Raw genomic sequence first — 27,327 nt, 5'->3', positions numbered from 1 at the left:
TCACTCAGACCTATTTTGGACCTACGGCCCCTGAACCAGTACATTCTCTCAGAACACTTCCAGATGCTAACACTGCAGCAGGTTCTTCCATTGCTAAACCAGGGAGACTTCCTCGCAACCTTAGACCTCAAGGATGCTTACTTTCACATCCCACTCCACCCTTCCCACAGGAAATACCTCAGGTTCACCATCCAAAACAGGCATTACCAATTCAAGGTCCTTCCTTTCGGGGTGACCACAGCCCCCAGAGTGTTCACGAAATGTCTGGCGACAGTGGCTGCGCACCTCAGGAGACAGAACGTCCATGTCTACCCTTATCTGGACGACTGGCTTGTTCAAGCAAAGTCAGCCCAGCAGTGCGCAGCCGACATGTCCCACACCATTCACCTTCTTCACAGTCTGGGGTTTTCACTAAACTATCCGAAGTCGCACCTTCAGCCGGCCCATGTGCGGCAGTATTTGGGTGCGACGATAGACACCCTGGCAGCCACGGCTCAGCCAAACGCAGTGAGGATAGGCAACATCCAGTCGCTAATCCAAAAGTTCAGACCACAACACTCACTTCCTGCGAGAGTGTTCATGCAGTTGATAGGCATGATGGCCTCCTGCATCTTCATAGTCCCGCACGCACGGTTGCATATGCGTCCGCTCCAGGAATGCTTGGCACGTCAGTGGACTCAGGCTCAAGGACAGTTGAAAGACCTAGTGTTGGTGACCATTCGGGCATACAGCTCTCTGCATTGGTGGAATCCACACAACCTCTGCAAGGGCCGACCGTTCCAAGAGCCTGTGCCACAGATCATCCTGACAATGGACGCATCTCTCCAGGGATGGGGAGCTCATGTGCTCCACTACACGGTGCAGGGACTTTAGACGACGCAGCAAAGGAAGATGCACATCAACTACCTAGAACTGATGGCAATCTTCATGTCACTCAAGTCCTTCAAAGTACATCTATGCAACAAAGTCGTGTTGATCCGGACGGACAACATGACAGCCATGTACTACATCCAAAAACAGGGAGGTACGCCCTCTCCACAGTTGTCTCATCTGGCTCAGAGCATGTGGAAGTGGGCCATTCAGAGGAACATCTTCCTCATGGCGGAACACCTCCCGGGCAAGGACAATCAGATGGCGGATGTGCTCAGCAGGTACAGCCACCAGATGCACGAGTGGGAGCTACATCCATCAGTACTTCCAGCAGTGGGGTCATCCAGAGATAGACCTGTTTGCCACAAGAGAAAACGCAAAATGCCACAGCTTTGCCGCCAGGTTCCCTCACCCACAGTCGCAGGGCAATGCGATATGGATGAACTGGTCTGGCAGATTTGCGTACGCTTTTTCCCCAGCGCCTCTCATCCCGCTGGTGGCAAGAAAGCTCAAGCAACACTCGATGACACTCATCCTGGTTGCTCCAACGTGGGCACGCCAATCATGGTACACCACGTTTCTTGAACTCTCCGTGGCGCCGCATCAAAGGCTGCGCCTCACACTCAGGCTCTTGACGCAGAACCATGGCGACATTCAGCATCCAGATCCGCAACAGCTCAATCTGGCGATCTGGCTCCTGAGGTCCTAGAGTTTGGCTACCTCAATCTGCCTCCTGAATGCATGCACATCATCCGGGAGGCAAGAAAGCCCACTACCCGAGCTTGCTATGCAGCAAAATGGAGGCGGTTTGTCATTTACTGTACAGAACACAATATCAACCCGCTAGATGCTTCCATTCATAATATCATCTGCTATTTGTTGCATCTTTACAAATGCAATCTAGCATATGCTTCCATCCGGATACACTTATCCGCCATAGCGGCTTATCTTCAGAACAGGCAGCATCTCTCTGTTTTCAGGGTGCCTGCCATTAAAGCATTCCTAGAGGGGCTGAAGCGAGTCATCCCTCCTAGGACCCCATAAGCTCCTGTGTGGAACCTCAATGTGGTCCTCACCAGATTGATGGGTACCCCGTTTGAGCCTCTACATTCATGTGAGATTCAGTTCCTGACATGGAAAGTGGCTTTTCTCATTGCCATCACGTCTCTACGACGTGTGAGTGAGCTACAGGCGCTCACAGTACAAGAGCCATTTATACAAATTCATCCTAACAGGGTGGTGCTGCGCACTAACCCTAAGTTTCTTCCCAAGGTGGTGTCGCAGTTTCATGTTAATCAAACCATCGAACTGCCCGCATTCTTTCCAAACCCTGAAACGGTAGCAGAAAGAATGCTCCACACGCTTGATGTCAAAAGAGCGTTAATGTACTACATTGACAGAACCAAAGATTTTAGAAAGACACAACAGCTCTTTGTTGCCTTCTCAGCCCAGCACAAAGGCAACCCCATTTCCAAAGTAGGAATAGCCAGGTGGATCGTTAAGTGTATTCAGATTTGCTATCACAAAGCTAAGCGCACTTTAACGGTCCCCCCCAGGGCCCACTCCACACGCAAGTTGGGGGCCTCCATGGCGTTCCTAGGTAATATTCCTTTGGAAGACATTTGTAGAGCAGCCACATGGTCTACACCACATACGTTCACTAAACATTACTGTGTAGATGTGCATTCCAACAATTGACAAAAAACAACCTAGGCAATCATAATTAAAAATACATATTCAAATGAAACAATTAGTGAAAAGAGGGCTACCAGTGGATTCAATTTTTAACTTTTATTCATAGTTGTATTAAAAAACACATATGAAGAGACATAAAATTCATACATATAAATTGAAATAATGAAAAATACATTAATCACTGTTAAAAAGCAAATAAGTACAATACATGAATTAATAAATGCTCATAAATCGTCGGATGCATTCATCGGGACACCGTCCCTCGCCGTCTGGTTGTTCCATTTCTTCAAATATTAGGAGAAACATAAAACGAAGGACTTTCCTCGTATCAGGAGGACTCTCCAAAGTATCAAAGTACCGATAGCGGACAAGTTCAGATGTTTGATGCGGTCTATAACTTGAATATATCCTAACCAAAAGATAACAAAGAAAGGAGTATCCTATGTAGCCATCTATGCACACTTTATCGTTCCTACCTAATATACGTGGCCCCTCCAGAAGAAGGCGCTGGTCGCCAAAACGCACGTCGAGAATTATTGTGCCACCCCCTTCCTTTTTTAGGAATTTATTTTATGAGCATTTATGAATTCATGTATTGTACTTATTTGCTTTTTAACAGTGATTAATGTATTTTCCATTATTTCAATTTATATGTATGAATTTTATGTCTCTTCATATGTGTTTTTTAATACAACTATGAATAAAAGTTAAAAATTGAATCCACTGGTAGCCCTCTTTTCACTAATAGTTTCATTTTAATATGTATTTTTAATTATGATTGCCTAGGTTGTTTTTTGTCAATTGTTGGTTATCCCTGACCTAGGAGTCAAAAAATTCTATGTACTCAGGGGGTCCTTGATAAATATTCGTCTAGATGTGCATTCCAAACAGCAGGCAGCTGTAGGACAGGCTGTTCTTAGAACACTTTTTCAAACTTCTGCAACTGGCACGGGCGGCCGCCGTTAGTGGAGGGACTGCTATGTATTCTATGCTATAGATATGAATTCAGCAGCCCACATGCCTCGAACTGAATATGCTACTTACCAGTATGCATCTGTTCTTGGCATGTAGGGCTGCTGACATTCATATCGCCCGCCCTCCTCCCCGGCGCCCGTAGCGGTTGCAGACTTCTTCTTACATTTACTCTTAGGCATGGCCATCGCTTACACTATTGCACTCCATCTTTGCCACAATGGCTAAAAACAATCTAACGATGGAGTCGATGCCCATGCGCACTGTAGTCCAGGGGAGGAGCCACCTATCTCGTGATACTTCGAAGACTCTTCCAGGACAACAATGTGCAATCATCCGGACCCAACAGTAGGCGGCGATCTATGCTATAGATATGAATGTCAGCAGCCCTACATGCCAAGAACAGATGCATACTGGTAAGTAGCATATTCATTATTCTGCATTCTTTCATCCCGCATACCATCACTCCGCATGTTTTACAACGCGGGACAATTACTCCGCAAAGCCATAATTCCTCAAACTTTTACAACGCATATGACTTTATCACGCATGCCATTACAACGCAAATGCATGTGTGGTGAAGTCATATACTTTGTAAAAGTACTTTATAAAAAAAAAATATATTTTTTGTTAAAATAAAACATTTTTTCTTTTTAATTGTATTATTTATATGTATATATATATTAATATTACATATATATATTTTTTGATGTGTGTATATATATATATATATATTTTTTTTTACATTTTTTAATTACTTTTTACACCCTAAAAACTAATCCCACTCTAGTCCCTTTAAATACCCCTGCACCCCATAATCATAACCCACCCTTACTCCTTAAAATATCCCAGCACCCTTAAACACTAACCCATCCGACCCTAGAAAATACCCTTGTACCCCAAAACCAAAAACCTAGCCCTTAACCCTAAAAATCCCCCTGTACCCCAAAACCCAAACCTAGCCCTGAACCCTAAAAATACCCCTGTACCCCCAAAAAACAAACCTAGCCCTAAACCCTAAAAATACCCCTGTACCCCAAACCTATCCCTGAACCCTAAACATACCCCTGTACCCCAAAACCCAAACCTATCCCTGAACCCTAAAAATACCCCTGTACCCCAAAACCCAAACCTAGCCCTGAACCCTAAAAATTCCCCTTTTACCCCAAAACCCAAATCTATCCCTTAACCCTAAAAATACCCCTTTACCCCTAAACCCAAACCTAGCCCTGAACCCTAAAAATATCACTGTACCCCATAAAACCATATACTTACCTTAAACTTAAATATTAAAAACATATGCTTTTGCCATTCATTCTTTTACTACGAATTTCATTGTAAAAGCATGCGTGGTAAAAGCATATAAGATGTAATGGCATGCGTTACAATAGTATTGCGTAGTAATGGTACTTTCGTTGTAATGGTATGCGGAGTGAAGGTATGCGGAATGAAAGTTGTATTGTAAAGGTGTTTTACCCTCTCAGCAGGCTCAAATCGTCCTGCCACGAGTGGGAGTTGGATCAAGGAGTCCTGAACATTTTTCAAAGATGGGGAGAACCGACCCTAGACCTCTTCGCAACAGCGGAGAACAGGAAATGCCGATTTTTCGCAAGCTGGCTTCCCCAACGGGGATCTCGGGGGAATGCGTTTTCAATGGCATGGTCAGGCGTCTTTGCCTACGCCTTTCCTCCAATTCCCCTGTTACCGCGAGTGCTTGTGAAGATCAAGAAAGAACCGTTCAGACTAATCCTAATAGCCCCATGGTGGCCCAGACAACATTGGCTCATGGAGCTTCTGCTGCTTTCGGAGGTCCATCCGATTCGCCTCCAACCAATACCATCGCTTCTGACGATGTCCCAGGGACAAGTGCTCCATCCGGACCCGAGATCCTTGCACTTAGCAGCTATCTCCTGAGCACTGTAAATTTCAGCATCTAAACATCTCAGAAGAATGTAAAGATATCCTCTCCAAGGCCAGGGAGGATAGTACGAACAAAACCTACAGAATGAAATGGAAGAGATTTTGTCTCTGGTGTCAAAGAAGTAACGTTCACCCTTTGCATTCGGCACCTCATGAGATTATTCCATACATCTTGCTTTTAGCTAAGTCTGGTTTGGCTCACGCATCTATAAAGGTACATTTAGCTGCAATATCACGCTACAGAAGGACTGCTTCGGGACCATCCTTATGGTCGGCAAGAATTGTTAAACAATTCATGAAGGGATTATTCAGAGTTTTTCCGCAATAAAGCCGCCTCCACCTCTTTGTCGTTTGAACATAGTCCTTTCACAATTAATGAAACAGCCCTTCGAACCTATGCACAGGGCAGATCTCAAATTGCTTTCGTGGAAGGTGGCGCTTCTCATTGCTCTAACTTCGGCCAGAAGAGTGGGGGAATTGCAGGCTCTCTCAATTCAAGACCCTTTTCTGCAATCTAAAGAGGACAGGATGATTCTCAGAACTAATCCGAAATTTATCTTAAAATTACCAACTCACTTGAATGAGCCATTAGTTTTAAAACGTTTCTTTCACAACCAACAACAGCAGCGGAAAGAGTTCTACATTCGCTGGTCGTCCAGCGATGTCTCAAATTCTATTTGCAAGAGACTAAACACTTTTACAAGACTTTTTTTTAAATTTATTTTATTTCTTTATTTAAAAATCTACATTTTATAAAGGAAAGTAAAACATTTATTTCAACCCGTTTATTTTATCTATTTAGGGAAGTTTTTATTTTTTTTTAACCTTTATTTCCAGTTTTACAATGAAGGCATGACATTCAAGATACAATGCAGATGGGTGGTACATCGGTAACAAAGAATAAATACAGCATAGCATGGCGAACCAGAAATAAATGAAATGCAATCAAGAGAGAATGTGTTATGGCCAACATAGGAATACATAGTCCAGTAGGCATGACAAAAATGGCGATAAATACAGCACATCAGTAAGTGGCAAGCCATTCGACCCTCATGATAGCAAAGATCTAACCCACTCCCTCTGGGGTGATGCTAGCCGGAACCTGAGAATTAAGAGCCCCCCTTCGCCTGGAAATGTAGTCCCTGTAGGGACCCCAGATATCAGTAGGTCTGGAGGAGCCGGGTAGTAGTGTACTAAATTCCTCACAGTTCGTATTGAAGAATGAAAGGCTATTCAACCAGGCATTCAGCTTGGGGATGCGCCTGCTGCCCCACAACAATGCAATCGCGGGCTTGGCTAAAAGGAAACCCAACGCAGCGAACCTGCGGACCTTCTTAGGGAAGTTAGCCACATAGCCTAGGAGAGCAATCTCTGGTGTAGGATGTAATTGCATAGATAACATATCCCCCAGGGTGGAATGTACACTCAACCAATACTGGTGGATCTTAGGACAGGTCCAAGCAAGGTGCGCAAAGTCAGCAAAGGGCGCCTGACATTTACGGCAGTGATGAGGCCTGGAACTGTCAATCCTATGCAGGCGAGCAGGAGTAAAATACATCCGACACAGGAATTTAAAGTGCAATAATTTGTGCCGACTATTGAGGGAGATGTCACTCGTGGCCCTGCAGCAATAATGGAAACTACACCCTCTGAGGCGGAAAGCCGGAGGAGATACTCGCACTTTTTTTAAAATTTTTATTTTCTCTGTTTATCATGTTTTAAAACTTTGTACCTGCACCAGAAGCCTTCTCTGGGCAAAACCGCCAGGCAGGCTCTTCACCTTCAGCGGAACTAGCGCTGCTTGGTGTTATTCTTTGACCACGGACGCCATCGCTTCAGACGCGAGGCCACGCCCCCTGTCAGGCCACGCCCACAATCCCCGCCTATAAAACAGCGCTGACTAATAGCGCGTGTAACTGGAAACTACACCCTCTGAGGCGGAAAGCCGGAGGAGATACTCGCACTTTTTTTAAAAATTGTATTTTCTCTGTTTATCATGTTTTAAAACTTTGTACCTGCACCAGAAGCCTTCTCTGGGCAAAACCGCCAGGCAGGCTCTTCACCTTCAGCGGAACTAGCGCTGCTTGGTGTTATTCTTTGACCACGGACGCCATCGCTTCAGACGCGAGGCCACGCCCCCTGTCAGGCCACGCCCACAATCCCCGCCTATAAAACAGCGCTGACTAATAGCGCGTGTAACTGGAAACTACACCCTCTGAGGCGAAAAGCCGGAGGAGATACTCGCACTTTTTTAAAAAATTTTATTTTCTCTGTTTATCATGTTTTAAAACGTTGTACCTGCACCAGAAGCCTTCTCTGGGCAAAACCGCCAGGCAGGCTCTTCACCTTCAGCGGAACTAGCGCTGCTTGGTGTTATTCTTTGACCACGGACGCCATCGCTTCAGACGCGAGGCCACGCCCCCTGTCAGGCCACGCCCACAATCCCCGCCTATAAAACAGCGCTGACTAATAGCGCGTGTAACTGGAAACTACACCCTCTGAGGCGGAAAGCCGGAGGAGATACTCGCACTTTTTAAAAAAAATTGTATTTTCTCTGTTTATCATGTTTTAAAACTTTGTACCTGCACCAGAAGCCTTCTCTGGGCAAAACCGCCAGGCAGGCTCTTCACCTTCAGCGGAACTAGCACTGCTTGGTGTTATTCTTTGACCACGGACGCCATCGCTTCAGACGCGAGGCCACGCCCCCTGTCAGGCCACGCCCACAATCCCCGCCTATAAAACAGCGCTGACTAATAGCGCGTGTAACTGGAAACTACACCCTCTGAGGCGGAAAGCCGGAGGAGATACTCGCACTTTTTTTAAAAATTGTATTTTCTCTGTTTATCATGATTTAAAACTTTGTACCTGCACCAGAAGCCTTCTCTGGGCAAAACCGCCAGGCAGGCTCTTCACCTTCAGCGGAACTAGCGCTGCTTGGTGTTATTCTTTGACCACGGACGCCATCGCTTTAGACGCGAGGCCACGCCCCCTGTCAGGCCACGCCCACAATCCCCGCCTATAAAACAGCGCTGACTAATAGCGCGTGTAACTGGAAACTACACCCTCTGAGGCGGAAAGCCGGAGGAGATACTCGCACTTTTTTTAAAAATTGTATTTTCTCTGTTTATCATGTTTTAAAACTTTGTACCTGCACCAGAAGCCTTCTCTGGGCAAAACCGCCAGGCAGGCTCTTCACCTTCAGCGGAACTAGCGCTGCTTGGCGTTATTCTTTGACCACGGACGCCATCGCTTCAGACGCGAGGCCACGCCCCCTGTCAGGCCACGCCCACAATCCCCGCCTATAAAACAGCGCTGACTAATAGCGCGTGTAACTGGAAACTACACCCTCTGAGGCGGAAAGCCGGAGGAGATACTCGCACTTTTTTTAAAAATTGTATTTTCTCTGTTTATCATGTTTTAAAACTTTGTACCTGCACCAGAAGCCTTCTCTGGGCAAAACCGCCAGGCAGGCTCTTCACCTTCAGCGGAACTAGCGCTGCTTGGTGTTATTCTTTGACCACGGACGCCATCGCTTCAGACGCGAGGCCACGCCCCCTGTCAGGCCACGCCCACAATCCCCGCCTATAAAACAGCGCTGACTAATAGCGCGTGTAACTGGAAACTACATCCTCTGAGGCGGAAAGCCGGAGGAGATACTCGCACTTTTTTAAAAAATTTTATTTTCTCTGTTTATCATGTTTTAAAACTTTGTACCTGCACCAGAAGCCTTCTCTGGGCAAAACCGCCAGGCAGGCTCTTCACCTTCAGCGGAACTAGCGCTGCTTGGTGTTATTCTTTGACCACGGACGCCATCGCTTCAGACGCGAGGCCACGCCCCCTGTCAGGCCACGCCCACAATCCCCGCCTATAAAACAGCGCTGACTAATAGCGCGTGTAACTGGAAACTACACCCTCTGAGGCGGAAAGCCGGAGGAGATACTCGCACTTTTTTTAAAAATTGTATTTTCTCTGTTTATCATGTTTTAAAACTTTGTACCTGTACCAGAAGCCTTCTCTGGGCAAAACCGCCAGGCAGGCTCTTCACTTTCAGCGGAACTAGCGCTGCTTGGTGTTATTCTTTGACCACGGACGCCATCGCTTCAGACGCGAGGCCACGCCCCCTGTCAGGCCACGCCCACAATCCCCGCCTATAAAACAGCGCTGACTAATAGCGCGTGTAACTGGAAACTACACCCTCTGAGGCGGAAAGCCGGAGGAGATACTCGCACTTTTTTTAAAAATTGTATTTTCTCTGTTTATCATGTTTTAAAACTTTGTACCTGCACCAGAAGCCTTCTCTGGGCAAAACCGCCAGGCAGGCTCTTCACCTTCAGCGGAACTAGCGCTGCTTGGTGTTATTCTTTGACCACGGACGCCATCGCTTCAGACGCGAGGCCACGCCCCCTGTCAGGCCACGCCCACAATCCCCGCCTATAAAACAGCGCTGACTAATAGCGCGTGTAACTGGAAACTACACCCTCTGAGGCGGAAAGCCGGAGGAGATACTCGCACTTTTTTAAAAAATTTTATTTTCTCTGTTTATCATGTTTTAAAACTTTGTACCTGCACCAGAAGCCTTCTCTGGGCAAAACCGCCAGGCAGGCTCTTCACCTTCAGCGGAACTAGCGCTGCTTGGTGTTATTCTTTGACCACGGACGCCATCGCTTCAGACGCGAGGCCACGCCCCCTGTCAGGCCACGCCCACAATCCCCGCCTATAAAACAGCGCTGACTAATAGCGCGTGTAACTGGAAACTACACCCTCTGAGGCGGAAAGCCGGAGGAGATACTCGCACTTTTTTTTTAAATTGTATTTTCTCTGTTTATCATGTTTTAAAACTTTGTACCTGCAACAGAAGCCTTCTCTGGGCAAAACCGCCAGGCAGGCTCTTCACCTTCAGCGGAACTAGCGCTGCTTGGTGTTATTCTTTGACCACGGACGCCATCGCTTCAGACGCGAGGCCACGCCCCCTGTCAGGCCACGCCCACAATCCCCGCCTATAAAACAGCGCTGACTAATAGCGCGTGTAACTGGAAACTACACCCTCTGAGGCGGAAAGCCGGAGGAGATACTCGCACTTTTTAAAAAAATTTTATTTTCTCTGTTTATCATGTTTTAAAACTTTGTACCTGCACCAGAAGCCTTCTCTGGGCAAAACCGCCAGGCAGGCTCTTCACCTTCAGCGGAACTAGCGCTGCTTGGTGTTATTCTTTGACCACGGACGCCATCGCTTCAGACGCGAGGCCACGCCCCCTGTCAGGCCACGCCCACAATCCCCGCCTATAAAACAGCGCTGACTAATAGCGCGTGTAACTGGAAACTACACCCTCTGAGGCGGAAAGCCGGAGGAGATACTCACACTTTTTTTAAAAATTGTATTTTCTCTGTTTATCATGTTTTAAAACTTTGTACCTGCACCAGAAGCCTTCTCTGGGCAAAACCGCCAGGCAGGCTCTTCACCTTCAGCGGAACTAGCGCTGCTTGGTGTTATTCTTTGACCACGGACGCCATCGCTTCAGACGCGAGGCCACGCCCCCTGTCAGGCCACGCCCACAATCCCCGCCTATAAAACAGCGCTGACTAATAGCGCGTGTAACTGGAAACTACACCCTCTGAGGCGGAAAGCCGGAGGAGATACTCGCACTTTTTTTAAAAAATTTATTTTCTCTGTTTATCATGTTTTAAAACTTTGTACCTGCACCAGAAGCCTTCTCTGGGCAAAACCGCCAGGCAGGCTCTTCACCTTCAGCGGAACTAGCGCTGCTTGGTGTTATTCTTTGACCACGGACGCCATCGCTTCAGACGCGAGGCCACGCCCCCTGTCAGGCCACGCCCACAATCCCCGCCTATAAAACAGCGCTGACTAATAGCGCGTGTAACTGGAAACTACACCCTCTGAGGCGGAAAGCCGGAGGAGATACTCGCACTTTTTTTTAAAATTGTATTTTCTCTGTTTATCATGTTTTAAAACTTTGTACCTGCAACAGAAGCCTTCTCTGGGCAAAACCGCCAGGCAGGCTCTTCACCTTCAGCGGAACTAGCGCTGCTTGGTGTTATTCTTTGACCACGGACGCCATCGCTTCAGACGCGAGGCCACGCCCCCTGTCAGGCCACGCCCACAATCCCCGCCTATAAAACAGCGCTGACTAATAGCGCGTGTAACTGGAAACTACAATCTCTGAGGCGGAAAGCCGGAGGAGATACTCGCACTTTTTTAAAAAATTGTATTTTCTCTGTTTATCATGTTTTAAAACTTTGTACCTGCACCAGAAGCCTTCTCTGGGCAAAACCGCCAGGCAGGCTCTTCACCTTCAGCGGAACTAGCGCTGCTTGGTGTTATTCTTTGACCACGGACGCCATCGCTTCAGACGCGAGGCCACGCCCCCTGTCAGGCCACGCCCACAATCCCCGCCTATAAAACAGCGCTGACTAATAGCGCGTGTAACTGGAAACTACACCCTCTGAGGCGGAAAGCCGGAGGAGATACTCGCACTTTTTTTAAAAATTGTATTTTCTCTGTTTATCATGTTTTAAAACTTTGTACCTGCACCAGAAGCCTTCTCTGGGCAAAACCGCCAGGCAGGCTCTTCACCTTCAGCGGAACTAGCGCTGCTTGGTGTTATTCTTTGACCACGGACGCCATCGCTTCAGACGCGAGGCCACGCCCCCTGTCAGGCCACGCCCACAATCCCCGCCTATAAAACAGCGCTGACTAATAGCGCGTGTAACTGGAAACTACACCCTCTGAGGCGGAAAGCCGGAGGAGATACTCGCACTTTTTTAAAAAATTGTATTTTCTCTGTTTATCATGTTTTAAAACTTTGTACCTGCACCAGAAGCCTTCTCTGGGCAAAACCGCCAGGCAGGCTCTTCACCTTCAGCGGAACTAGCGCTGCTTGGTGTTATTCTTTGACCACGGACGCCATCGCTTCAGACGCGAGGCCACGCCCCCTGTCAGGCCACGCCCACAATCCCCGCCTATAAAACAGCGCTGACTAATAGCGCGTGTAACTGGAAACTACACCCTCTGAGGCGGAAAGCCGGAGGAGATACTCGCACTTTTTTTAAAAATTGTATTTTCTCTGTTTATCATGTTTTAAAACTTTGTACCTGCACCAGAAGCCTTCTCTGGGCAAAACCGCCAGGCAGGCTCTTCACCTTCAGCGGAACTAGCGCTGCTTGGTGTTATTCTTTGACCACGGACGCCATCGCTTCAGACGCGAGGCCACGCCCCCTGTCAGGCCACGCCCACAATCCCCGCCTATAAAACAGCGCTGACTAATAGCGCGTGTAACTGGAAACTACACCCTCTGAGGCGGAAAGCCGGAGGAGATACTCGCACTTTTTTAAAAAATTGTATTTTCTCTGTTTATCATGTTTTAAAACTTTGTACCTGCACCAGAAGCCTTCTCTGGGCAAAACCGCCAGGCAGGCTCTTCACCTTCAGCGGAACTAGCGCTGCTTGGTGTTATTCTTTGACCACGGACGCCATCGCTTCAGACGCGAGGCCACGCCCCCTGTCAGGCCACGCCCACAATCCCCGCCTATAAAACAGCGCTGACTAATAGCGCGTGTAACTGGAAACTACACCCTCTGAGGCGGAAAGCCGGAGGAGATACTCGCACTTTTTTTAAAAATTGTATTTTCTCTGTTTATCATGTTTTAAAACTTTGTACCTGCACCAGAAGCCTTCTCTGGGCAAAACTGCCAGGCAGGCTCTTCACCTTCAGCGGAACTAGCGCTGCTTGGTGTTATTCTTTGACCACGGACGCCATCGCTTCCGACGCGCGGCCACGCCCCCTGTCAGGCCACGCCCACAATCCCCGCCTATAAAACAGCGCTGACTAATAGCGCGTGTAACTGGAAACTACACCCTCTGAGGCGGAAAGCCGGAGGAGATACTCGCACTTTTTTTAAAAATTGTATTTTCTCTGTTTATCATGTTTTAAAACTTTGTACCTGCACCAGAAGCCTTCTCTGGGCAAAACCGCCAGGCAGGCTCTTCACCTTCAGCGGAACTAGCGCTGCTTGGTGTTATTCTTTGACCACGGACGCCATCGCTTCAGACGCGAGGCCACGCCCCCTGTCAGGCCACGCCCACAATCCCCGCCTATAAAACAGCGCTGACTAATAGCGCGTGTAACTGGAAACTACACCCTCTGAGGCGGAAAGCCGGAGGAGATACTCGCACTTTTTTTAAAAAATGTATTTTCTCTGTTTATCATGTTTTAAAACTTTGTACCTGCACCAGAAGCCTTCTCTGGGCAAAACCGCCAGGCAGGCTCTTCACCTTCAGCGGAACTAGCGCTGCTTGGTGTTATTCTTTGACCACGGACGCCATCGCTTCAGACGCGAGGCCACGCCCCCTGTCAGGCCACGCCCACAATCCCCCTCCCTAAATGTGCCTCCAGCGCAAGCGCAGCGGACGAGCGCAGCGGGAGTGCCGTTTGCGCGCCGAAGGCGCGCCTAAGGCAAGCCCGTCTGCGCCCGTCCGCGCCAAGACCGCGACAGGCGCAGGAAACTCTGGACCCGGACCCCCATGATAAGTTACCAAGCCAACTCTCTATTAAACCTACGCAGCGGTATAAACTGTGCCTGCAGAGTTGACACCAATACCATCAAGGGGCCTTTCAGCTGCAAGCTATGCAGATGGACCTCCTCCCCTGTCATGACTCCAGCCCCTCAAATAAACTCTAGGGAAGACAATTCATCTTTTATTGGAGGGTTGATTAATGCACGATCCATGGCCTGCCACAACCAAGACATTAAAGACCTCATCCAGGAATTTAAGCTTGACTGTCTTCTCATAACGGAGACCTGGCTTACGGACAATAGTAATCCTGACTTAGCCACTGCTCTTCCACAAGGATACTCCATATTCAGGCAAGACAGATTGAAGGGGAGAGGTGGAGGAGTAGCCCTGTTGCTGCGCAACACCTTCAAATGCCACACCTTCACCATTGACTCACTAAAAGGAGCCGAATCCCTGGGATTCACTATTAAACTTAATGAGTCCACCTCCTTTTCAGGAGGACTTGTCTACCGCCCCCCAGGTACCGCTACCAAATTCCTAGACTCTCTCAGTGATACCCTTGGTCAGCTCCTAACCAGATATCCACATGTCACCCTGCTGGGTGACTTCAACCTGCACCTCGATTCCACAGAGGATGCGCAGACACTCAACTTCCAACAAACTTTGGAAATCTTCAACCTCCAGCAAAGGGTTAAACAACCCACCCACCTAGCGGGACACACTCTAGATGGGGTCTGTACCAACCTCCCCTCTCTAGAAACCCACACCCCAGTCCCACAAATCTGGACAGACCATAACCTGATCCCATTTCTCATTAGAACACCGCAGTCCAAAAACACAACCAAACCTAGTTCATCCCCAGAGAACCATGTCAACTGGAAAAAGGTAGAAGACTCTTTTAAACTCAAACCTACATTTGAGACTCATATCCCCAGCATGACTGGTAACGTGGAACAAGACTCCCAATCCTTCCACAACTGGATACTACACGAAATCAAAGTACGTGCTCCACCCAAACGCATTAGGAAAACGGACACTAAAGGCAAAAGAAACGCCCCCTGGTTCACGCCAGAAGTAGCCAAGGCTCACCTGCTTTGCAAAAAAGGTGAACGCAAATGGCGAAAAACATATGATAGTATGGACAGAAACTCCTATGTCCAACTAAGGAAAAGCTATTACTCCATCATAAAAAGCGCCAAAAAAGAGTTCTACACCAAAGCCATTAATGAGGCTAAGCAAAAGCAAAAAACCCTGTTTGCAATAGTGAAGTCCTTCACTCATCCAAAAGCCTTACAGGCCGAAATACCTCCCTCTCAAGATCTCTGCAATCAAATAGCAGATTTCTTTGAAGAGAAAATCAACCTCATTCAGAAAGACTTTCCTCCATACCAAAACCCCCAGTCCCCCTTCACTCAGGAACAAGAAGGAAAAACAACTGGATACCTAAAGACCTTTTCACAGGTCACCCTAGCACAAACCAGGGAAGTCATTCTAGCATGCAACTCAGGAGCCCCCTCTGATTCCTGCCCTCCCAGAATCCTTCACCAATTGATTGAAACTGTTAATCCCATCATAAACAAAATAGTAAATACCTCCCTCAGCACTGGCATCGTCCCGAGTGCATGGAAACAAGGCATTGTCAAGCCTTTAATGAAAAAACCGAACAAATCCCCTTCTGACCTGACCAACCTCCGTCCAATCTCCCTTCTCCCAGTTTTGGGAAAAATCACTGAACAAATGGTCTACAGGGAACTCAAAAACCATCTGGAAACGAACAACATCCTCCACCCCCAACAATCAGGCTTCCGCCCCCAGCACTCGACAGAAACAGCCTTGATCGAACTGACTGACTCCATAAAACTCTTACAGGACCAAAGAAAGAACGCCGTATTGATCTTGTTGGACCTCACAGCAGCGTTCGACACCATCTCCCACCTTATACTCCTGGATAGACTTAGGGACATCGGCATCTCCGACCTGGCATTGGACTGGATAACATCTTTCCTAACAGAAAGATCCCAATCCATCACACTAGGACCTTTCAGTTCTGCAGAGAAAAAGATTCGATCGGGAGTCCCACAAGGCGCCATCCTAAGCCCCTTGCTTTTTAATGTCTACCTTATTCCCCTTATCTCTCTGATCGAATCATTCGGCATCACTGTTACATCGTACGCCGACGACACCCAACTCATAGTCCCGCTAGAGGAGAACTCTACGACTGCCGAACAAAATCTAAAAAACTGCCTGAAAGATGTCTTTCTGTGGATGGAAACAAACCACCTCAAGTGCAACACAAGTAAGCCAGAAATCCTCCCCATGGGGAAAAATGTCAACTTCTGTCCTCATCTTTGGTGGCCAGAGGATTCCACAGCCCCCCCTCAGACCGTCACAACAGCACGAAACCTTGGAGTCACCTTCGATACTGACCTATCCTTCGACCTGCACATCAGGAAGGTGGCAGGAAGCTGTTTCGGAATCATTAAATCCCTCAAAAAATTCTTCGACTTCCTACCAACGGAAGCTAGAAAGGCGGTAGCTGTGGCGCTAATCCTTTCGCGCATAGATTACTGTAACGGTCTAATGGCTGGTGTGAAAAAAGCCACACTCAAAAAACTGCAAAGCGTTCAGCATGCGGCTGCCAGGCTGGTGCTCAAACTCCCCAGGAGGTCTTCAGCCTCTACTGCTCTGAGAACCCTCCACTGGTTGCCCTTGCACAAAAGAATCCTTTTTAAGATCCTAATTGTTGCATTCCGGGCATTTAACCACGCTGGCCCCAAATACCTAATCAGACGCTACCCCCACTACAACCCCCAGAGGACTCTGAGATCCTCCAACAATAACCTACTAAAAGCAGCTAACTTCAACTTAAAAACTAAAGGGGGTAAAACACTTACCCACCTATCCCCCAGAGCATGGAACTCCATGCCCCAGCATTTGAGATCCCTGACCAAGGAAATCCACTTCAGGAAACAACTAAAAACATGGATCTACAGTCTATCTGACGAGTATGTGCTGGATGCCATCTAATCCTGCCTAAATTCGACCTCTTACTCATTTTCCAGTTAGCGCCAGGATGCTCCTTCCGGAGCGACAGTTGCGCTCTATAAATACCAATACCAATACCAATACCAATAATCCCAATGATCGTCCTGGATCGTACCCCCCAGGTCAGCCTCCCAGGCAGCACGGAGTCTGGAGTCAACCAACGGCATAAGTGAACCACATAGTCTGTAAAGCTTGGAGATAAGATGTGCACTGTCAGTGCTCTGTATCAGTGTAGTAAGGGGAGGGACTTCTACCGGGGCAACAGGAAAGGACGGGAAGCAGGCCCTAAGCGCAGAGAGCAACCGGGCCAGGACGAAGGTGTCCATGAAGGACCGTTCACTAAACCGAGCGTCTTCCGGCCAGGAGAAGGCATGCCCTTCCGGGAATAGGTCTCCGAGTGTAAGAATGTGAAATTTCTCCAGTGTACGTTGAACCAGAAGTTCCCCAGTGATCGGGAAAAGGGAGGGATTAGGCAAGGGCAAGGCGGGAGAATACAAAGAGTCTAACCCCAAGAGCCGGCGCAGTCTACACCAAGCCCAACACGTGGTGGACACCGTCTGGATATCACGAGGATACCGGGGGAACCCCGTAGGAAGGAGAGTGAGAAGCTGCCGTGGAAGCACCAAGTCGACCTCAGGCTTCAAGTACGAAATGCGTACGTCCGGGTGGAACCAGGCGTAAGCATAACAGCATTGCGCAACTAAATAATAAAGATAGAAATTGGGGACACCGAGGCCACCTCTGTCCATGGGTAAAGTCAGAATCTTCCAACTGACCCGGGGCGTCTTGTCGCCCCAAACTAGGCTCAAGCGTATGGAATGAAGCCGTGAAAAAAAAGCATAAGTGAGGGGAATAGGGATGTTGTTAAAATAATACAAAAAGCGGGGCAGTACCACCATCTTAATATCGGCGATTCTACCCGTCATGGACAAAGGTAAGCGAAGCCACCGCGTGACCTGCGTTTCTACCACATCAATAGCACTGACGTAGTTAAGACGAATTCACGAGTCAGTGTCGAGGTGAATATGAACTCCGAGGTATTTGACTGAATCACGGCACCCTTCGAATGGAAAGTCGCATTGCCAGTGTACGGTACTGGCGGTAAGGGGGAAGATTACAGATTTATGCCAATTAATTGGGAGGCCGGAGAACACACCAAAACAAATGATTTCCCGAATTAAAGGGGACAGGTTGTCCTGTGGCATACGAACATACAACACCGTGTCGTCCGCATACATGGACAATAATAGAGGGCCCATACGGAACTGCAGACCCTGCTGCAAATGGTTCTCCTGGAACAGCCGGGCAAGGGGATCCATGGCCAAAATGAAAAGAAGGGGAGATAAAGGACAGCCCTGACGCGTACCGCGCGATAAGGGACAAGGATCTGACAGAGTACCATTGAGGCGAAGCCGAGCCGTGGGTCTAGTGTACAACAGAGCAACCTTTGCGATAACGCACTCCGGCATGCCCATACGGCGCATAACTGAAAGGAAAAATGGCCACTCGAACGCCTTTTCAGCGTCAAGTAAAATGACGGCCGCAGGGGTGGAGGGCCGCAGGGGTGGAGGGATAAATCCTGTGCAGGACTGTAAATCAAGGCCAAAGGTTGAGAGAGGTAGATCTGTGAGGGACAAAGCCAGACTGCACCGGAGATATAATAAATTCCATTAGTAACGACAACCTGATAGCAATGTATTTGGCCAGAATCTTGTAATCCAAATTCAGAAGTGAGCGCGGTCTGTAAGAACCACAAAGAAGGGGATCCTTCCCAGGCTTGGGCAATAAAATAGTCACCGCCTCGTGAAACATCGAGGGAGGATGCCCCCTTCAAGCGCCTCAGCATAGACTTCAACTAATCGGCGAACCAATATATCTTTATATTCTTTATAAAAATCAGCAGAAAAGCCGTCCAGCCCAGGGGCTGAGGATGCTCGCAAGGCATCAATAGCCTCGATGATACTGTCGGGGGTGATGGGGGTCAGAAGGAAATCCTGCAAGGGACATGTCGGTCAGTGGAGATGCCATTAGATCAGGGAGTGCCTCAGGGCTCAGCATTGAGCCCCACTCTTTTTAATCTTTATATGGCCTCCCTGGCGAAGGTGGTACAATCATTTGGGGTGGAATTGGTATCGTACGCCGACGACACCCAGCTGCTGATCTCCCTATCGCAGAACACCTCTAACACTCCAGCCAACTTTAAATCCTGCATGCAGGCATTGGCTGAGTGGATGGACTCCCATTGTCTAAAACTCAATGGCTCTAAAACAGAGGTGTTGGTGGTGGGGGGGAAAAGTGAAAACTGGTCAGCTGAGTGGTGGCCGGCGTGCCTGGGTCCTGTTCCCACACCCTGTGAGGAGGCCAAGAATTTAGGAATCTGGATGAATCCCTCTCTCTCATACGAGGGCCACATAAGGCGGTTGGTAGGCAAATGTTTCGGAGTCCTAAAGACCCTAAATAAAACCCTAGACCTCCTACCCATAGCGGCCAGAAAGACACTAACTCAGGCACTGGTGACCTCGCGGTTGGACTATGGAAACATACTGTTCCTAGGGGCAACCGAGGGGAGCCTAGGCCGCCTTCAGGTTATACAAAACTCCGCCGCCAGGCTGGTGCTAAGAAGACCTAGGAGAGCCAACTCGCAAAAGGCACTGGATGCGCTTCATTGGTTGCCTGTGAAGAAACGTGTGCTGTTTAAGTGCCTCCTCTTCTGTCACCGAATTGTCTGGGACAGGTCGCCCGATTACCTGAAGGATTTAGTCAATCGCTATGAACCGACCAGGACTCTCCGTTCGGAGGGTGCCGGACTGCTGATAGTCCCCAGGATAAGGAAGGCCAGATTAGGCGGGCGTTCCTTTGCGCTACATGCAGCTCAACAATGGAATAAACTTCCCCTTGTACTGAGACTGGAGAACAGTGAATCACGGTTCAGATCCCTACTTAAAACTCATCTATACACGGCTTAGAGCTAAGGACCTCATGTCATGCTGCTCACTGATGGCTTTAGCGCGGGGACACGCCGTGATGGCGTTACTGAGCGCTCTACAAGCTTTTATATTATTATTATTATTATTCTGCTCGCCAGAGTCACCGGACAGATGAGAAGTGTAAAGGGACTTGTAATACGAGAGAAACAGATCGCAGATCTCAGGGGTGGACTGCACGAGAGACCCATCAGGTCCGGCCATGGAAATCACATAGTAAGGGTCACGAGAAGGACGTAAACTATTCGCCAAGAGCCTGCCCGAACGCTCGCCTTCGCCATACCGTCGTGCAGCGCAGTCTCTATTGAGAAACGAGAGTTGCCTATCAGCAGCGTCCCTAAACTCCATAGCAAGCTCCAACCGACGCGCAGTCAGGGACTCAGTCGGATCGGCAAGCATCGCACAGTCAATAGCGGCAATGTCTTTCTCTGTACGGTCCAAAGTGGAGCGCAGATCGAGTAATATACTGGCGCGCTTTGAGATACAGACCCACTGATATAGGCTTTAAAGCCCTCCCCGAGGACCGCCCATGTGTCAACAGAGCCGGTATTCAATTCAAAATAATCTTCGATCGCCTGGCGAACCTCCTCATTAAAAACAGGATCCAGTAAGGCACGACCGGGAAAGCGCCACTGTCCCTCAAAACCCCCCGCTAGGGGAACGCGTAGCTGAAGGACCACTGGTGAGTGGTCAGAGAGGGTGCGAGGGAGAGTCAGGACAGCCCCCATCCACCCCGCCACTCCAGGCGAGATCAGCCATCACTTTCGCAAGTCTTCACAGCTTTTTGTCACTTTCAGCGCACCCAGGAGGGGCTTCCCTTTATCGAAACGTGGGATTGCCAGGTGGATTTCCAGTGCTATAGTATATTGTCACCAAGCTGCTGGGAAACATCTGAACGCACGAGTTTGTGCTCATTCAACGAGAGCAGTGTCCACCTCCATTGTGTTATTTGCAGGAGTTCCGATCCAGGATATCGGCAGGGCAGCGACCTTGAGTTCTACGCACACCTTCACCAGGCACTACTGCTTGGAAGCTGCCTTAGAGACAGATGTGGCGGTCGGAGTAAAGGTGCTGAGGAACATTATCCAGTAATAGTGAGCCCTCTTTGCATCCCTACATCCTTTTGTCTTTATTACAAATGCACATTTTTTCTATTGTTTTATTTAGTTACAGTGATTGCAATATTTATATGCAGAATTCTAAAATAACTATGTACAGAATGATGCTGTATTAAGTAACTATATGAAAATATGGAAAAAAATGTGCTTTATGCTACTGCTCGCTATTCTGAATCAGGCATGTGAATCTATGAAAGCTCCAATACTGGAGTAAGAAAACAAGTTACTTACCTGTAACTGTAGTTCTCCAGTATTGGAAGCTTTCATAGATTCACATGCGATTCACCCTCCTCCCCTGAAAGGCTCACCTTGGATTTAGCACAAAGAGTGTTTTTTATGCACAAGTGCGCGAAAATCTGAGGAGCAGGAGGTTCTCTCAGAGGGTGAGGAGCTCTGATTGGTTCAGGGAAAAGTTTGGTCTCTTTTACATAACAAGGGTTATGGGTTGCAAAAGGGAAATGGGCCTAGCCCTCTTTTCAGTTTGCTATACTACTAAGCATTGCTTTTTTATGTACCGAAGACTCCCGTCTCGACGACGGGGAATGATTAAGGCATGTGAATCTATGAAAGCTTCCAATATTGGAGAACTACAGTTACAGGTAAGTAACTTGTTTTCTTATAAATATTATACAACCAGGAGCATGCTAAGAGGATGATTGGGTATGGGGTGGAAGAGTGGAAAGATGAAGGAATCTAGAAGATATAAACTGGAACAAATACTGATGGTACTGTCATGGAGAATTCAAAATGTGTTTATTTGAAGCTCTGCTAAATTAAATTTTGCTTTGATGATCTTATTGCTGAGATGGTTTTAACTTTTTTGCTGTGGTACTTTGTATTTTATGGGCTGACTTTGGTCAGTTTTGTTGTTACTTTTCTTAAATTGCAGTAGGCATAGGCAGTTTATATTATCTAGTACTACAGATACTTGTGTCGCTATGAATGTAGTAAAATCTGAATGAGCAATAAGCTGTGCTGACTGAGATGAGAAATTCAGTAAATTGTTATTTCAGGTCCCAGTTTGAAGAATTATGTGCTGACCTCCTGCAAAGAATTGAGGCTCCACTTCGTTCAGTGATGAAACAGGTCCAGATCAGTGTAGAAGATGTTAATGCTGTCGAGATAATTGGTGGGGCCACTAGAATTCCCTCTGTGAAAGAGAGGATTGCCAAATTTTTTGGTAAAGATGTTAGTACAACTCTGATTGCTGATGAAGCTGTGGCAAGAGGATGTGCTCTGCAGGTGAGCCATTTTTTTAGTATTACCCTCGCCTGTATTGAATAATGTATGTATTCATCATTCTTAAAATCTTCACCAATCTATGTATTTTTTTGATTACCCTAGCCACTGTGGTTAACTATCCTTGATATACTTTTCTAGTTAGTACACATGTCTGGACTTACACCTTTTTCCTACCTTTTGGTTGTTATCATCCTGATTAATTATGGGAGTTATTCCACTTACATCGAACTACAACACTAGAGGCCCGGACAATGCAATGAAAAGCCCTGGCTTTGGAAAAAGGTCTCCTGCTATTAAGCAGTCTGATGAGGTTATAGGATTGAAAGTTCTTGGTAACCGGTCATGGCCCCGTCCTGCTCTTCAATTCAACATTAACAGACTGAGCATCAGTATGTTTTCCTTTGCAGGTGATTTGTGTTACAAGTCTCCCAGTATTGCTGATGTGATTTTTGTCTTTGCTTTTCAACGAGTTCTAGACTACATTATGGTAAGAGTCCATCACAGTGGATCTCTTGTACTCAAGCTTGAGCTGCCTTAAATTAAATCACATGCTGTGCACACCCTGTTCTTGAACTTGACAGTCGTAAGTTTTTCTTGGAAGGAGTTTTAGGTTAGAGTTGACTGGTTCGCACTAAGACACAGATTCAACTTCAGAATGATTTCTTTCCTGCCATTAGGTTCTGACGTGCTTCCACACCTCTTTGACCACTGTGCAACAAAAAACATTCCCCCCACTGGACAGCTGGAACACCCTCATCTACAAGACATTGAGCATTGATCACAAAACATCAAAAAGGCATTGCTACGTCGACTGCATTGAAGTCAAATCATTTGATGAGCCTGCGGCCGGGCCCTACCAGAATTACTTGTGTGAGGTAGAGGGTATGGACAACACACTATTTAGATTTTGCTTTTCATATGGGGCCAATTGTGCGGAATCTAAGGTCTTTTAATAAAAAAAAGTGACAGTAGCTGGGCACATTATTCCACAATGAAGAAACCAGGATTTTACAGAGACTTCATCTGCATCAGTTGACCAAATCGAAGTGCTCATGTCTGAAAACAAACAGGCGGGTCCATTGGTATCCCAAAAGACCACCAGGAGAAGAGTTCCATCTTTTTTTCTTCCTGTCACTTAAACGCCTCTGCAGATAGATCCACCAGCACCCTGGACTGAGATGACATATAAATATAGGCATTAACGAAAGTGAATTTCACAAAATTATTATTTATTTTCACACCTTGTTTTTTGATTTATAAGTAATACAATTCCACACAAATAATGCACCAATAGAAAAACAAACAGCCAAAGACAAGATTATTTTGTCAAGTCAATATTTGATAAAAAAAGACACCTCACTCATTCATTGTTCTCATCCATCTAATTCACATTCACTCCCGATTCAAAACCCACTCTGCACATTCATCCATCAAAACATGGGGGTTGCCCAAGTAGATTCCCAATTGTAGACAAGGGCTTCTCCCCGAAAAACTAACAGCGCACTCCGTCAAGCAATACAAAAATATCAAAATATTAAAATCAGTTCTAATGCACCACCATATAAATTTAAACAGTTGAATCCCAAACTATATGTGCATTCATCATAAACATTTAAGGATGTATTTGCTTGACTTAAGAGGGCACAAGGTCGACGCGTTTCGAGCCCTGTGATTATCAGGGTTCTCCTCAGGACCATGTCCTGACCACATGGGCGTAGGAGACACTAAATTTCTGGGGGGACAGGGACAACCTTGTGGACTTTCCAGTGACCCTATACAAATCGCCTATTGTGCGAGACCGTACGCGCGTTAAAAGTATACAATCGCATAGTTATGAAGAGAAATATTGAGAAAGGCAGGCAAGTAGTCACAGTCTGCAAGTATGCTTTATTTTTATTTACATTCACAATAAAGACCAAATGGGAAAAAATATGTATATGAATCTTGCATCTTCATGCACCAAGAAAACAAAGGCAGGACAAAAAAAGGAATAATAAACTAAACGCTCTAAGCGACATTCCTACATCTCAAAATGCAATCGGACAAATTAGAAATTGTTTATCTTGCTGCAGGAATCTGTTTTGAAATTATGAACTTTATTTTGAAAAGCCAAATAATTTCTTGCGCCGTTCATTGCAGAGGACAAATTCTTTCGCTATTCTATGCAGGTCAACTGAGTCCATCATCTCTTTATGTATATTTGCATATGGCAACATGATTCAGTCTTTTTTGAGACATAGTTGATCTTAACCAATTTTTCAATCGGCGGAGACCACTGAAACTTCTCTCAGCCTCACAAGATGATACTGGTATAACTAAAAGAATCTGTAATAGCTTTTCAACCTGTGAAAAGAAAGCTCTCTCTCCTGGAAGCATTTTTCTGAGAATGTCTGCCAGTTCTGGGACTGAAGAGTACTTGAACATACTTAATAACATAGTCAATTGAGCAGAGAGCAGCAAAGGTTCTGTTTCTTTGTACTGATCAAGAGAGTCAATGCCATTACCTGTTAAAAGCACTTGTTCAAGTTTTTCATATGTTTGGATGCCTTCCTGGTCAAAACGCTGAGTGAGATGAAGAGAAACAGTATCTAAAAGTTCAAAATACTGAGGGCGATATTAGTCCCTAACGGTTGCAGGATGAAACGTTTCTGCTGCTCCATCATCTATCCGTTTAGGGATTCGGCGCAGTCGTGGCACTTCAATGGCATTAAGTTGGTACTTAGCAATCATGTGGTTATTGGCATCAAGCAGACTGTCAAACGACTCTTCACTACGGAGCTTTAGTATTGCATTTTTTGTTACATTAACAGCAGCTAGTAGCCCTGATATTGTTTGCTGGCGTCCTTGCAAGGCAATATTCAAACATTCCAGAAGCTGAAGTACTTGGAGAGCAATCTGAAGACCTAGGACATTTGTTCCTCTCTGAAACTGTGCCAGCATACCACGAGCACGAGCAGACACATCGCCACTGGACTTGGCTGTTGATAAGTGTTCTAGGGTTTCCAGAATAGGTTCATAACTATCCATGACTTTTTTTACAGCTTTTACACAGACCGTCCAGCGTGTTGGACAAAGAGGCTTTATTTTTAACACATTTGCAGGGCCTTCTACGCTGTGTTGGATGAGGTCTGAGAATATTGTACGGCATGTCATAGATTGCCCAAACAGATTACCAAGTTCGTGGACATAAAGTAGTGCATCTTCCCGTATGGAACATTTATGTGCTGCAGCCTGCATCACCAGATTTGTACAATGTGCTCCACAATGGACATAAAGAGCAAGTGGTTGTTCTTGGCGTATTAATGCTTGTGCACCATGGTATTTCCCTGCCATATTTGCTGCACCATCATATGTTTGTGCTCTCAACTTTGACAGAGAAAGACCATGACGGCATAAAACATCTTTGACAATTGTAGCAATTGCAGTACCAGTGGTATTATCAGCCTGATGCAGTCCAATAAAATCCTCAAGAGGATACAGATCTTGGTCAATGTAACGAATACAAAAGCTTTCTTGTTCCTGACCAGATATATCCTGTGTGCCATCAACAATTACTGCGTATGGATTGTCACCAATATTTTTATGGATTTGATGCAAAATTGCATGGGACAATAATTGAAGAACTTAATTTTGGATGTCTGGGCTGAGATATTCTGCTCGATTTGTAGTAATCCACTGTTTCAAAGAAGGTACATCCTCTGCTCGTGCACTAAGAAATTGACGTAAATTCCCATTGCTGTAATCATGACCTCGTAGTGCAAGGCCTTGTTTTGCCAGAAGAGCTATGGTATGAATGATTTTGTTAAGACAATGCCAGGCTTCTTTCTGTTGTTGTTGGACTTGCTGTGATAACTGTTGATTGATTGACTGGCCTCCTCTATACTGTACTAGTTGACTCACAGCATATGAATGAGCATAACTGGTCTGGTGCTTTTTGAATCGTTCTATTGCCTTCTTCCAGTTGTTGTAACCGGTGCTGCAAAATGCCTCCTCTGTGTTCTTGGAAAGCTCAGTCAATTTCAGTGACTTAGCCTTTGCACAGTGAAAGCATAGTACTCCTGCCACTCTACTGCTGTAATGAAGCCCGGGGAAATCCTGGAACCATCTTCCTTGAAAATGTAGAATGCGTTTTTTCTTCATTTGTGACTGTGTTACAATGATTTGAACTGGCAATGTGTTCTCGTGCGGTTGGTTTGGTGCCACTGTGCTTACAAGTGTTTCCTCTGTATCCTGAAGACTAGTTGTTGATGCATAAGAACTGTTGCTTGATTCGTCTGAGGCGGTGACAACTCCACAAAATGTTCCTGGGAGTGGTGTGCAATTACTTGATATTTCTAAATTTGTGGCCCCAACTCCATATTGAAATGTAGGCTGCAGTTCTGACATATCATCACTATGAATCGAGTTAATTTCTGAGTTGTCTGAATATAGGTTCACTTCACTGGGCTGTTTCTTGGCAAAGAATTTCCGGATATCCATTCTAAGAAAAAAGGAACAAAAAGGTTTGTAGCAGTTGCAATTTGGGGACATACAGAATATTTACCTGCAGTTTAAAAGTTGCAAACAATCTTTTGTGTGCACTCTCCCATGTAATCAACACAGGGAGTGTTAGGGGCAAAACCTGCCTCCAGTATAAGGATTCTCTTCCAATGTAGTGCAACGGTGAGGGGAAATGACGCATATGCAAAGGCTTCACAGTTGTTTTATAACACCTTTAGGTTTCCACAGCAAGAAGAGCATTCTAGTCAGCATCTTACCTGACTAAAGTGTTTCAGCAATACACAAGACACTGCAGTATATGTTTTATGGTGGCAAAGGAACCTACCTGAAAAATCTCTTTTAGCTGTAGATGAGAGGCAATGTGGTCAAGCAGATTTTCAGAAGCGAAGTATTGTTGTACTTGTAGCAAAAATAACCTGTTGGGGAAAATCATAATACATCGTGAGGC

The 27,327-nt window shown here is 46.5% G+C and overlaps 1 protein-coding gene across 1 annotated transcript in view; it reads left to right on the top strand.

Moving 5' to 3' along the window:
• The window catches only part of HSPH1 (heat shock protein family H (Hsp110) member 1), a 735,818-nt gene that overhangs the window by 220,640 nt on the left and 487,851 nt on the right, over nt 1-27,327 (top strand). Inside the window, exon 8 of the mRNA XM_078656001.1 lies at nt 22,151-22,379. Coding sequence (XP_078512127.1) covers nt 22,151-22,379 — 229 coding nt within the window. The remainder of the gene's footprint in view (nt 1-22,150; nt 22,380-27,327) is intronic.

Source organism: Lissotriton helveticus, chromosome 8 (assembly GCF_964261635.1).
Source record: "Lissotriton helveticus chromosome 8, aLisHel1.1, whole genome shotgun sequence".
NCBI classification, from domain to species: domain Eukaryota; kingdom Metazoa; phylum Chordata; class Amphibia; order Caudata; family Salamandridae; genus Lissotriton; species Lissotriton helveticus.
This window is presented reverse-complemented; position numbering and strand designations above follow the sequence as displayed.